We start from the raw sequence: 14,865 nt of genomic DNA, 5'->3' as shown, positions 1-14,865 counted from the left end.
TTAATCAAACATTTAAGCATTTATTGTTAAAAATAAATAAATAAATAAATATTCACATGAAACAAAATCTACATGCAGTTACAGTATCTTGGATGGATGACATAATGTAGCCAGTTGAATAGGATGTGGGTAATGAGGAAACTCCTTAGTCAGGTAAATGGTGACTAATACGTGCCTCTAGGTTGTTGCAGCCTGGGGCACTAGATGAATAGATAAAACTGGATAGATAGACAAACTGCTATAGATAGGCAAACTGCTATAGATAGGCAAACTGTTATTTATTTTAATTTCAGCTGGGTTTGTTGAATGTACCAGGAACTACTTAAACAAAGTCCTCCCCCATTCCTTTCCCCCCATTCCTTTCCTCCATTCTATGACTGGGCCAAACCCAACTGATTGGAGTTGAGTGTGTTCATTCTGATGCTGTCAACGACTGACTCTCTGCTCCATACTGCCACAGAACCTCTCATTTACTCAACCTCAGGATTATCTTGATTCAGTTCAACAATGTCCCCCCTCCAGCTCCAGCTCCAGCCCCGACGACCAGGGATAATGTGACCCGCAGTGGATCAATGCAGGCTTTGTTCGAGACTCCACCAAGACAGGGCCTCCTCAGCAACTAATGCTGCACACCTCAGAATGAATGAGCCAGTCCTTTGACATGGCTCTCTCCTACTGCCCTTACTACGATATATTTGACTATTCAAAATATGAATTGTAAATTCCAAATCCTACTTGGTTGCATAAAATAGAGAAGCTGAAACCAAAACCTGATTCATTGAATCTCCATTCAAGTGAGTAGAGCCAACAAAAACCTTAGGCTAAAGACATTCCCAATGTAATCTACAATAGTTGCCAGACAGGAACTCAGGAACATGGGAAGTAGTTCCTTGTTGACACTGATGTCATTCATTGCATGGGCTGTGCTGGAAAACTGTACACCCGCCTCCATCATAAGCAGTAGGCCTGCCACAATTGGACACATTCCAAGATGGTCAAGTATTACATTTGTGAACATTTTATATAGTAAGAATTTCTAAGACATAATAATGATGATGACTTTATTAGAGATACATACAGGCAAACATACATCAGATTCAGGATTCAATACTTTAAATTCCTGCGTAAGTAATGTGACACTGAAGCATTTTTTCTTCTTTCGGCTCTACACTCCAAAAGTTGGGATTTGAAATCAAACAATTACCACGAGCTTAAAGTAGATATTCTCAGCTTTTATTTAATGGTATGTACATATTGGTTTCACCATTCAGAAATTACACCACTTTTGATGGATAGTCCCCCCCTTTTCAGGGAACCTAAAAGTAATGGGACAGATTCATCAAAGTCTGCGACCCATTGACCCCACCTGACATCAATCTTCGGTCATCCATTGTGGAACTCTTCCTTGGCCTACCAGCTTGTTTGCGATTGCTGAGCTCACCAGTGCTTTTTTTTTTCTTTTTAATGATGTTCCAAACTGTTGATTGTGGCAAGCCTAAGGTTTTGGCTGTGTTTCAGATTTTTTCCTATTTTTCAACCTAATAATGACTTCCTTGACTTTCATTGACACCTCTTTGGTCTTCATGTTGACAGACACCAATAGTAAATTCCAAAGGCAAATCCAAAGTCTAGAATCAATACAACACATTCACAGCTCTCCTATGCCTGCACAAATGACGTGACGGAACACACCTGACCAAAACACCCTAAAATAGGGGGACTATGCATGCAGGGGTGTAATTTCTGAATGGTGAAACCAATATGTACACATCTACCATCAAATAAAAGCTGAGAATCTCTACTTTAAACTCATAGTAATTGTTTGATTTAAAATCCACTTTTGGAGAGTAGAGCCAAAAGAAGATAAAATGCTTCACTGTCCCATTACTTATGCAGGGCACTGTCATCCTCCAGCTCCGAGGACAACACTTGAGTTTACATGTCTCAGGCAGGGCTACCTCATCGCAAGAGTGTGACTCCACATCACTTTGCCTACACATACAAGGCCTGTACAATTCACATACAAGGCCTGTACAATTCACATAATCTGTAGCAAAGTGACATCTACTTTTCTCAACAATACAACATCACAGATGATGACTGTATGGATGGAGTGCTGAGTGCTGAGGTGTCCTTAACACTAAACATACGTCTCCTTACCTCTGTCTCTCTCTTTCTGTGTTGTCATAGTACCTTGTCAATATTTGAACGAGAGGGCAGGGTGAAAAGCCACTCCTGTTCATACATTGCACCTACCATCTGGGCTGAGCCCTGCCCTGAGAACACGGATCTCCAGGCTATACCAGACACACTGCCATTGGCCAAGAGGTTCTGCTCTTACTAATTGGCTGAAAAGATATTGGATGTAGGAGTTTAGATAATGAAATGGAACAATAGTAGGGCCTATACTATGTCAGAATTGGAAAGCTATTCATTGTGTGATGGCCAACAAAAGTGTTTCCTTGAATGTCTTTGTATTAAACTGTCATGGCTTGGCTCTTTGCCATGATCAACGACACTGTTAACATAGTGTTTAATTCTAATGGCTACTACCTATAAGGAAACTGACGATGTTACGCAAATGATTTACTTTTTTTATCCAACCCCCCTACCGACCCACCGACCTCCCAAAAAAGACAAAGCAACATGAACTCATTTTCTGACATTTATTTGATACATGTAAAAACATACGTTTTATACATATGAATGAGTGTGTACATGCATTTACAGATGCAAAGATACAAATATCTCTCTCTAACAAAAACTGGACCTCATCCGGAAAGAGATCAATATCATTAACATTGTATCAAAATAAAAAAGGATAATTTCTCCATTGCAACGCTAAATTATGTATATTAATAACGGCTGTTATGTTAACATAAAATAAGATACGAAGAACTAGAAACAGTTAAGGTTAAGGGGGAGTGTTTTCATATTAAACCCCCCAAAATAGACACAAAGCAACACACATGGAAGTAATTTTCTGACATTTATTTAATACATGTACAAAATACTTATACTGATAATATGTATGCGTATTCATGTGTGTATGCATTCACACAGACACATAAATACAAACATCTCGCTCTCTCAACAAAAAAACTGGACCTCAATTGGAAAGAGGTCTGTTTCATCAGCATCGTATCAAAATAAAAACGGGAAGAAAAAAATCCAACCCCAAAAAAACATGACATAATTACAGTCCCAACAAGAGACATGGAGGCCACTGTTTTCACAGAAAACACTTGAAATAGTTGACCCAGAAAATGATTCGCCTCTCCTGGCTGGACTTCATATTAACACTGACAGAGCACTCATAACAAAACTAAAGCCCATAAAAGCCAATGCAGGTGAATCTGACCACACACTGAGTGTGTGTGTGGTTTAGGCGCAAGCAAGGACACAAGTAGTGACAGACATAGGCAGAAAATGCACTTGTAAGGGGACTGTGTCTCAGGGCATCAAGGACATTTGACCGCCATGATTGTAATATCTAAGATACGTCTGGTAAAAAGCTGATGTCTTGTTACTGTTGTTAATATAATATATTATATAAAACGAGTACACTGCTAAGCCTGACTGGAAGGTAGGAAAGCCCTTATTCACAAGGCTCAGTCACACCAAGCAGGGCTTTTTCCTGTTGTTCATTCTCTTCTGACAGGCAAACGTATCGATACCCTTTGACATTCATACCAGTCACTTCAAGGGGGAAAAGTAGCACTTTGACATGGCTGTTAGCATCAGTTCAGTAGAATACATAAACATTAACAGTGTTCAGTGCTTAGACCATTCATATGGGGAGGTCAATTAAATATGTTCGCAACGCTGTATAATTTGTTCTTTAGCGGGAAATGTCAGAGGCCTAGCCTTTCTAAAGCATAGCTAGATATATAACACAGCACAAGCAGCACAAGGTGGCGCGGACATGGTTACTTCCTGTTAGGCCGGTGGGAGACAGCTGGATTTTGGAATTTTTTTTATAATCTTTCTAAAGTGCTTCCTAACTCACTCTCTCACCTCTGAGATCTACAGATCTATAATAACTGAGGCTCATTCTCTTCTCCGTCTATGAAAATGTGACAATGGGAATGAGATCAAGAAAGAATTGTCTCTCTGGGGTGTAAAACAACCAAGCTTCCCCCTTCTAAGAGTAGGGAACACCTGGCAAACAATATCAAACGGTCTAATATGTCGAACTACTACGTATGAATTATTTGGTACATTTAAACATTCATTAATTTTCTTGCCTTCTGTCTGAATCCTAAAGCCAGAAATTGCACATCTCTATGCCACTTGGTAGGAAATTGTAAAATGTGGACATTTGAACATCTTTCTGACAATAGTTTGAAAAACAGAGGAACCACAGTTGAACACAGTGCAACCTCCACTCTGGAGGGAGAAAATCAGATTAATTCTGGACCTGACAATAGGTCTGCCAGCCTGTCCCGTCTTGTGGACATGGGGCTGGAGAGACAGGGGCAACACTGCACAACTAGCTGTAGCTTGTTCAGCCTAAACCCCTTATGAAGATGAGGTCTGACTTAACACTGGGGAATAGGGAATGGCATAGGGAAGACCTGTGATATAAGATGGGCAGGCTGATATACCAACCGAAAGCGGCAACGTTGTCATAGTGGTCATCGAGTGTGGAACATCTTCATCAACCTGAAGCAACTGTGTTAAAAATGATCACAAAAACCCCCTATAAACCTATCAATGATCATCTCACAGCTGTCGAGCACCTATTTTTACGAAGAGAGGGTGTGTGTTCAGTGTGTGTGTGTGTTCAGTGTGTGTGTGTGTGTAAATATCCTCTATCCCTGATTGAGGGACATTCAGAGCAAAAATGAACAGGAAATACAGAATTTCTTGGCAGACATTTTGCCACTGAGGGTGTGTGGGGACTGGAGGACCTAGAATACCCTCCGGTGTTTATAGACTCCTACTCGTGTCTTCAGAGAAGTCCCAGGTCAACGTTTAGTAGGAGAGCAGTAGTGGCAGCTTTAGACTAAAGCAGTGTGAATGAGGAGATGACCACCCTGTCAGGTAGCGGACTGTCTCTATGGTGGCCTGTGCTCAGTTCCAGTGGTATAAACCATCTTATTCAAGAGTTTGCCACCTAGTGGTAGGCCCCGGGGAGTGGCACGTTTTAGTGTCCATGCTGTGGATGTGAGACGTGCTGGTTGTGTTGGTTGTTGTAAGCAGGGTGGTTCGGGGGCAGGGGTGGGCCGTTGATACCAGGATGGTAGAAAGCACAGTTGCTCTCGTAGCGGCAGTTTCCCTTCATCATGAAGTGCCGACACACAGGCCTCTTGGACATGTCTGGGGAAATAACAGGAGAGAGGAGAATTAGAACACACTAATCCCCCCCCATAAAATAATAATGTTGTGCAGTCACAGCTTGCCATAACACCAGCAGAAAACACAACAACCACTAAGAAAACCGGAGGACAGACTAACGGACGTCTAGACTCACCTCCCATGTTGTGGCCTCCTCTAGGACCCCCTCGGCCTCGCCCTCTGAAGCCCTGGCCCTGCTCCCCTGCTCTCCCTCGGCCTCTGTGGAAGGGTCCTCCTCCACCCCCCCTGTGGGGCCCTCCCCTCATCGAGTCGTCCCCCCAGTAGTTGCCGTTGTCTGCGCCGCGCCCTTGGGGTGGGGGGGGTCCCATCATGCGGGGAGGGCCTCCGCCTGCGTTGAAGGGGGGCCCATGGTTGTGTGGGGGTGGGGGGTGGTTGTAGTGGGGGGCACCGGGGGGCTTGTTGGGGTAACCTCCGTTCATGGGCATCTGCATGTTCATGTTGTTCATGTTCATGTTGTTCATCCCGGGACCGTGGCCAAGCAAGCCCGTGACTGAAGACACAAAAAAGAATCATACCCTTATTAATAATGCTATCATAGGGTAACATTTAGTGGAAAAAAAGTGATGGATTTGACTTTGGTATAAACATTGTATCATATCTAGATCTTGATGGGAGATAAGTCTGTTGAGCTCTGGTTACCTGGTGGGGGTCCCATTGGAGGGTTCTGGTTCTGGGTCTGCTGCAGGGAACCCAGTAGCTGTTTGATCTTGTCTGAGAAGTCGGGCTGCTTGATCAGGTCTTCAGTGGACTGGTTACCCTGAGCACCCTGGACGGAAAGATACAAGAGGAAAAAAAGTCAATACTGACAGGCGAAGAGACACATCTCAGATTAATGGTATGGCAGAATGCAGGTTTCATTTGATATGCTCTCTTACCATGATGGAGGTGAGTAGTTCCTGTACGTTGACGGCGGGGGCAACAGGGGCTCCGGGCGTTCCCGTGGTCTGGGGGCTGCGCCCGCTGGTGCCCATGTTGCCTATGTTGCCTATGTTGCCCATGTTGCCCATGAGGTTGGCCAGGACAGGGGGCAGCTTGGAGCCCTCGGCGGGGCCCAGGGCAGAGCCAGGCGGGGCGCTGGTGTCCATGGGCTCCATGTAACTGTCGTCCATCATGGTGGAGTCCTGCAGAGAGACCCAGAGGAGTTAATGAACTGGACACACAAAAGATACTCCGAAGATTGTATGTGTCAAGTGTGCGTGCTTGTGTGTGTGTGTGTGTGTGTGTGTGTGTGTGTGTGTGTGTGTGTGTGTGTGTGTGTGTGTAAGAGAAGGTTATGGAGGACATCTTACCTCATCCAGGGGGATGAGACGTGGAGGCATGGGCTCGTACGGCTCTGGGTCTGGCTCGTGAGGACTGTCAGGCACACTGGAGAGAGAGAGGACAAGGAGTCAGTCAGCACATCCCACTTCAGAAACAAAGCTTCTCTCCACTGAGCCATCATAACAAGGAACGCAGTCTCTTCACTCAGTGAAGTCTCTGACTATGGACCCTTACCTCTCTTTGGTGAGGAAGATCTCTTGCAGGATGCCCATCTCGCGGTCCCTCTGGGTGAGCTTCTCTGTGCTGTTGGCTCCATAGCTGACTGCGGGCAGGGTCAAGGGGCGGGGGGGCGTCCAGGGTACCCTCTCCTCCATGGTGTCGTGAGACAGACGCCGGGACATCTCAAACGTCTGTCTGTCCATCATCAGCTCACGCTTCGCCGCCTCACCAAAGTCCTTCACCTTGTTGACATTGACTGAGAGAGAGAGAGATAAATGAAGTTAAGTTAACCAGACAGACCGTACATTGAACCTCTTTGAAATTAAATACCACTTAACAGTAACTTGACATGAAATGTTGTTGTCTTACCTCTCTCAGTCTCGTCCAGGTCAAAGTAGAAGTACTCTTTGAGCTGCTCCTCTTCTGCCCAGCGAACATTCTTCTTCTTCTTTCCTTTCTTGGTCAGCTGACTCTCTTCCTCTCCACGGGGCTCTGCCAGAGCATTGGGCTTCTCACCTAAGAGACAAAGAGAAAGCGAGAGAGAGAGAAGTGTGAATGAAGAACATCATACAGAATACCTTGTTATCAAAACCTCAGTTTCAAGAGATGGATCTGGAGGGAATTAAATGATAGTATTAGGGCCTATTTGGGTTTGAAAGAGCTTCAGTCTTACCAGTGTCCATGGCCTCAGGGTCCTCAGCAGGCACGGGGGTGCCAGGCTGCTCCAGCTCCTGGGTCTCATGGGGAGGTGTGGTGGAGGCAGCGGCCTCTGGAGACGAGGGCTTGGCCTGGGAGGCTGGGTAGGAAGAAGGCTTGCTGTCGAAAGGACACGGCTGAGAGAGAGAGAGAGAGAGAGAGATCAGTGAGTGCTCAGGAACATTAGTACACACGCTGCAGTAGACCACATATTGAGGTTCATTCAGTATGAGAGTAAGGCTCTATGTAGTGTAACATATGCGCTTTTAGTACCTTGTTTGACGTTGGAGAGACAGCCTTGGAACCGGATTTCTTCTTCTTGAGCTTGTTGGGATGCACTGGGGCAGAATTCAGGGCATCCAAGAACCCTGTGCATTCGAGGGCTGTAGAGGAAAAGTGGATTAGAACCATGGCTGACTGCTGGAAGAATCTAGTGGTAGTTCAGGTAGATATCGATATCAGCCTTACTTCCAAAATTCCAAAAAGTATCCAAAGAAATGAGCACGTACATGTTTCTGTTGAGGACTTACGTTGAGCAGGGATGATCTTGACTTTGATGTCTTTGGTGGCGTTGGTAGATATATTGAGAGGTTTGTATTTCTTTTCCACTGGTGGGGCATCTGTTGGACCAGAGCTGCGAGGATAAAACAAACAGGTAAGTACCTTTTTTTTTTTTTTAATCACCAGGAGGCAACTTTACAAACATCTACAGCGTTTCATTCTGTTACAAGCCAATCTGTAAGGCAGTTTACCTGGGTCTTTTGAGGAGAGCGGGTTTGATGTTGTACTTGTCCCCGAGCTGGGGTGCAACAGGGGGGGGCTTCTTGACAGGGACGGGGATAGGAGTATCCATCTCCAGTCCTGGAGACGACAACACGCAGGTTCAGAACGTTACATACATAGAGAGATGTAACTCACTCATCTACATAGGGGGAAGAAGTAACTGACACAAACTTTGGGAGAATATATGTTACTGTATGAACAACGGTGCGGACAGAGCAAGAGTGGTACCTGTGGAGCGGATCTTAGCATGACTGGGGGCGTGGGCTTTAGGCTTCTCCTTCTTCTTCTCCTCTTCTGCCACTGCCTTTGCTGCTTCAGCCTTCACATCTCGGATCGGCACTTTAGACTCCTCCTTCTTTCGTTTCTTATCTGAGAGACACAGAAAAAGTGTCGGCAGGCGGAGAGAAACACAAACTTAAAACGGAAGAGGAAGGAAAAGAAGAGTGATGGGGGGGATCAATGGTTGGGAGTCTGTACCTGCAGGAGAGTTGCCACTGGCAGATACACTCTGGGAGCGAATTATGGCCATCCACCCCTCCACCAGCACAGATGCCAGCTTCCTCAGCTCTGAGGGAAAGAGACAGAGACGCCATTAGAAACACATCACCTTGGAAAACAAGCATACCACTGGAAAAAAGGAGTACAGAAGTGAAAGGTGGGGAGACTTACCCTCAGTCTCTCCACTCTTGCTCAATTGCTTGACCAGCTTGGCTGTGTTGTTCTGTTTGAGGTGGTCCACTTTGAGGGGGAGTTTCTGCAGTGTGAGCAGGATGAGCTGCAGCAGGGGGGTGTTGGTGGTGGTCTTGGAGTAGGTGAGCCAGGAGTTGAGCAGTTTGTAGCCACCCACTCGGATAAACCTGGAGGAAGGTTGGACAAATGACATCATGAAACAGGCCAGCAATACATAACTGACACTCAAATGGGCCATTCAAATGTTTTCTAAAACTAAAAAGAACACAATCAATGACTTTGCATCACAAACACAACAGCTAAATAGAGCATACAAATCAATAGGAACAAAAAACAAGTGTTGAGCTTACCTGTTGAGAATGTCATGGGATTTGGTCTGCAATAGGATATTCAGGTACATGCATCTGCTGACCATTTTGTGAGTGGCTTTCATAAGACTGTGGAATAAACCGAGACAGAGACCAGTCAGAACAAAGGACAATTATTACAGCATGTCAACAATTTAATTTAGTTAATTGAAGTAGAAACAAATTGCATCCAAATATATGCAGCTTCCAGTAAAAAAAAGGGTCCATTTCAGCAAAAAGGTTGAAAATAAATTCTAGAAGGTCTGATAGTAGGCTGGACGACACTGAAGGTTAAGGAGTCAAAGCGAGGGCAGGTTAAGCCATGTATCTTCTGAGAATCCCACAATTCCTACTCCTTACCTGAACACTTTGGGTACTCCCTCCAGGCTGCGGAGCTCTCCATCTTTCCCCAGCAGATTCTCCACACCCTTCAAAACCTCCCTGGGGTCCACTGGGCCCACCGCCATTCCTGAGGGACACACACAACATGGAAACTTAGAACACACACCAAAGCAGGATACAACATACTCATACACACATTACTTCTTTCGTCGAGAAGGATAAGTATGCAAATGTAATGTTTGCACTAGAAAGTCCTCGAGGGCCTGTCAAGACTGACTTTGTTTTGGGAGAGCTGAGTGGAACAAACGGTATAGATCCTGTATAAAAGCGCCTACAGAAATCACGCCGGACTAAACCACTCAAAAACCTTTCCATCAGATGAACACGACCGAAAACCCAAAGCACAAGTTTGCATGGTTTTCCATCCACAACGCCGAAAGCAGTACTGCAGAGGCCTATCAATGTCACCAATCCATGTTCAATCCTCACTGCCCACAAGAAAAACATGTTCAGCTGGCCCCTATCTAATGCTCAGTGTTGCTTCAGCATTCCTTGGTGTATCGCTGAATTGCTTCATGACACTGATGTATTGCCTCATACTTAGATATCTGCATCTTCTCTGAGGGCTGACTGCCTGTTATATGGGATATAGCTGTGGGAGAAGAGGACAGACGGTTAACTTCCCTTTGTTGTTCTACAACTGGCTGTCGTTAGACCTCTCCATGGCTTGGGTGCATACAAAAGACCCGGGGGACTTACAGGTTATGTTCACAGTTCACTTTCTTTCAGCAAAATAATCTATTGTGGTTCTGAGTTGGGCCTCTAAGGCAGTAGAGGTGCAGGGAGTCAGTTAAGCACATAAGTCTGTCAAATGATGAGACTCCAGAACAGTTGTTTAGTTCATGTTCATGTGGACTCCTCCAAAGTAATACATTCAAATGACTATGCTTTATTCAACAGTTTGTATAATTTTACAAATAAGCGTGAAACAAAATCTTTTGGTTCATTAGCATTGCTCATTGATTGTCTTTTCACAAAGTGTGTAGCCATACATGTTCATAGCAAAAGGAAATAAAAACAGGTATAAGTTGGCTTGGAAATGAGCTTGACAACTAGGAAGAAAGGAGTCATTAGTTGTTAATGTGCTGCTCTATTTACTGAAATATAATAAGCCTGTAAAAGATAAGTGTATGGAATTTTCCAACTTCTTTTCATAAACATGTCACTGTTGGTGAGTGCTGTGAAAGCTACATTACTGATACTGTTCTGGAGATGTGGGATAAGATAAAAACAAGACACAGTCAACAATATATGCCAAATATATCCCATGTGAGGGTGAAAAATATTCCTTATAAAAAAACGATCTACATAAAAAAAACAACTTTGAACCCACATACACACAATCTGAAGACCTATTAAGTTCCAGGTGTGCACTGTTAAACTATGTGCAAACCACTGGTTGTTAGAATGGCTGACAAACACCTGCACAGAACATGTGAGGGTGCAGGTGAAGCATGGAGATGTGCCGATTCCTTCAGAAAGAGCCACCTCCACTGAAAAGAAAAGCTGCAGTCTTTTTTTTTTACCAATAACTATTTTGTCTCAGGTGTCAGCAGAACTCCAAGGAGTTCCGTTGGTCAGGCAGGACGCAGAGGTATGATAAACGTTAATACTTCTATCATGTTCAAATTACTAATGGAAAACAATAAATAAAATAAATTGTATTTGAAAGCATAGGCCTAAACAATGTTACTGAGTGTTTACTAAATACACAAATTGTACTTTCATAAATAAATCATATAACACATTAACAAGTATGTAAATTGCCAATGATTAGAATTAAGAGTCATATTCCATTAAAACCTGTACTGTACTATTAACAAAACAGGTTGCCAACTAATCTCAAGACTTTCTCTTATACCAGTTCATGATCATTTGCTGCCATCTATAGGTTAATTTACAGAATAACTATAAAATGTACAATGCCCTATATATCTGCAATACTGTGATCTAAGAAAATTAGGTAACTGTAACATTCAGATTAACCTACTTTAACGAGTGTATTATAAATGTGGTAATTCAATGTCTATTAAATGTCTACAATGTCTATTAAAATTGCATGGTTGCTGCACATTATTCAAAACGATAACTGATTCAATATGGGTGTTACTGAGTAGGTGAGTGGTTGAAGTTGGTGTACAAAAATAAATAAATGTTAACGTAAGCCGACGACGTCTTTTTGCCCAGCCTCAATAAAGGCAATACTACAAAACGGTCTTCACTTCAGATCAGCCTTAGATGAAGCACAGATCTCAACTAAGCAATCAAACCATTGCATAACATTTACTTTGCATGGTTGAAGGACAATAACTGGGACTATGAATATATTTTATGCCCATATTTTAGTAGTTCAGTATTTAGTTTCACATAGTTTGTGTTTAGGCTGACAATTTTTGCGCAAATCATCTTTTTCATAACAGATTAAGAAAGGGGGCGGGACTTAACGGCATGCATTTTCTCTTTTACAATGCATAATCTATATGTTAATGTGTATGCTAATTCATTTTAGTTATCAATATTTGATTGTAATTTTCATTACCAAATGCTCTTAATTACTGTGTCCAAGTATTACATGGATCTTCTCTAATGTACTTTTACATGATGTGAGAAATCAGTTTGGTCTTACCCGTTTAATTGTAGTAGAAGTTTTATATTGTCTCAGAACTCCACAACACGGGATATAACACACAACTCCTGTAAATGTCACAACTGTTACACACGTACACAGAGTCAATAGAGAGAAGTTATTTGAAAGACATGAGTCTACTTGCTTAGTTCATTTGGGGGGAAGGGGGAGGGGAGAAATTCAATGGATGTTCATACACTGAGGTACAATGCTGTGGGGTATTTTCTCAAAGACGAGAATTCAGTTGAAGGGGCATCTCACAGACTAATGATATCATCAATCATCATTTACAATGTAAACAAGTACTTCAAACGTCAAATTACAACACATTTCTGGGCCCTACACCAAGAGATCCCTTCCTCTACAATATAGTATCATTAACCCTGGCCTACAATAAGGAAAACAAAATCCTAACCCTAGTCAATAAGGATTAATTGCAAGCAATAGGGTGCCTTTCTTAATGTCTTTACATACTCTGATCAAAATCACCTTCCTAAAATAAATTACTAAAAACAGTAATATTTAGGGGGAAATAAGCTCAAATAAATGACCGCCTTCATGCCTTCTTGGAGGCGTCTTATAAATAACAGTTACATAATGACATTTCGCGCAGCCTTTATAAGACCTACGGGAAACCAGACATCTGTCATTGCACAGCCCTAGCACTAGGAACTAGGCTCTCGTTCCCGAAATTCAGGGGGAGGGTGTCGTAAAAAAAAAAACGCTCGTGATTCACCGAAAATACATCTAAGCCCTGCCCTGTTTTTGTTAACCACTTCGTAGGCTAGCAGCTAAACCGCGAGTAAAAAAGAACAATGAATGTCTACAAAACTGGACGCATCAACACATTTGCTACCACATAAACTAGGATCGCTACACCGACTGAAGATGGTTAGCTACAAAAGGCTACATCTGCGATGCGAGAGAAAAAAAAAATTAAACTCGTTCCGCATTTCAGTTCTCCCGACTTTCGTTCCAGAAACAGTGAAGCCATGATTGCCTCTAGTGTTCTCAAAGGACAAAACGACAACCAGTCCGCCATATTGTTGCTACTCCGAAAGCCTGTTAAGTTGTTTTTCGAAACATTTCCCCCTGAGCATCTCAATCCTGCAATCTTTATCCTCAGATTGCCGTATAAATACATCGCACACCTAGGTAGATATTTTCTTCTCTATCATTATCGACGACATAATTAGTTTAGCTAGCACGGTAAATGACCCATTTCCCCCCAGTAAATGAAGTCCGTAATCCTCAATCTAAGCAATCTTTATGTATAGATTGCGCTGGGTGTTTGTTCCACGTAGCTCTCCCTTTTCAATTCAGTATCAATTTGGCAGAGAAAAAAAATCCAAATTCACAGGCGAAAAAAATGCTTCCTGACTATGCCTACGGCAATCTTTATGAATAGATTGCTTATGATAAATTTAAGACTGTACTACCTGGTGTATTTCTCCTCACCGTTAACATAATTTGGTTAATGAATCCGTCTCACACACAAAGAAACGGAGCTTTTTGGACTCCGCACTTTCCTGTGTGAGCTCATAAGCTAACGTTACAGCTAGCCCCGTACGGAGACTGGCTAGCCCAAATCTACAACTATACATTTGATAATTTGATGAATTTAGGTTCAAATTCGTTTGAAATGCAACACTTACTATAAATACCTCTCCTCAGCGTCTCGGGTATATTATATTTGTGCTTTACAGCAACAGATATCTTGTTACATCAGTTTTATAGCGTCAACCGTCATGGTTTTATAACAATCTTAATGGCTGAAAACTGCTTTTATGGGCGGGGTTGTGGTAGCTAAAAGCTAGCTTTTCCTTCTGGAACAAACTTGAGGCAAAAATAGTAATCAAATGTCCATTACTTGAAGAAAAAAATATGAAATATAGAATTTCAAAGTCCTCGACGCCCAATCTTCAGCGGTACAATTCAGACCTGTAAAAGAGGACACAAAACGAAAAACACATTTAAAATGTATTCATTACCTATTTCACCGTGTGTTCATACACACCTGAATCTTGGAAGAGGTGTCTAATGATGATATATGGATAAAATTGCTAAATGCGCAGTCGTTTTTGTTCAAAATTGCCACATCTTTTTGCACGTTACTCACCTCAGAACAAATCCAGGAATGACCCAGAAAGGGAGGGACTTTGTTTATATACCCCATGACGTTTTTAACGTCATATTCACGTGATTCGAGAGGTTTTCACGTTTACAAAATGGAGTTTTTCCAGTCACGCGATGTTGTAGAATGACCTTCATTGTCCTTTCAACGGCTGAAAAATGCCGTTGAACACGTTTTCCACAAATCCTTCCAATTCCTCTTACATCCCTATTGCTGGTGTTGCATACATCATAACACTATACCAAATAATAGTACTACCAGTGTTTAAAGTAAAATATTTTATTTTCACTGAGGTCTTATACCGCATTTGGTTATGCATACATTACAGAAATTAAAATGGCTGCCCG

General features: G+C 42.7%; 1 protein-coding gene across 3 annotated transcripts; it reads right to left on the bottom strand.

Annotated features, from left to right (window-relative positions):
- Positions 1–2,665: 2,665 nt before the first annotated feature.
- Positions 2,666–14,617, bottom strand: ppp1r10 (protein phosphatase 1, regulatory subunit 10). Of its 3 annotated transcripts, none has more exons than XM_083684458.1 (18): positions 14,504–14,617; positions 14,040–14,325; positions 9,717–9,825; positions 9,360–9,446; positions 8,989–9,176; positions 8,797–8,886; positions 8,548–8,688; positions 8,289–8,397; positions 8,046–8,170; positions 7,810–7,919; positions 7,514–7,673; positions 7,210–7,356; positions 6,856–7,096; positions 6,651–6,726; positions 6,237–6,482; positions 6,001–6,127; positions 5,477–5,851; positions 2,666–5,322 (listed from the first exon to the last, which is right to left on the bottom strand). In XM_083684458.1, exons 3-18 carry the CDS (start codon positions 9,821–9,823, stop codon positions 5,150–5,152), a joined length of 2,502 nt encoding a protein of 833 aa, XP_083540584.1. In that variant the 5' UTR covers positions 9,824–9,825; positions 14,040–14,325; positions 14,504–14,617; the 3' UTR covers positions 2,666–5,149. The 3 variants fall into 3 exon arrangements, with proteins under 3 accessions (XP_083540584.1, XP_083540586.1, XP_083540585.1); XM_083684460.1 differs by having other exon boundaries at positions 8,067–8,170; XM_083684459.1 differs by having other exon boundaries at positions 14,255–14,325.
- Positions 14,618–14,865: the final 248 nt, after the last annotated feature.

This window comes from Argentina silus, assembly GCF_951799395.1.
Source record: "Argentina silus genome assembly, chromosome: 14".
NCBI classification, from domain to species: Eukaryota; Metazoa; Chordata; class Actinopteri; order Argentiniformes; family Argentinidae; genus Argentina; species Argentina silus.
This window is presented reverse-complemented; position numbering and strand designations above follow the sequence as displayed.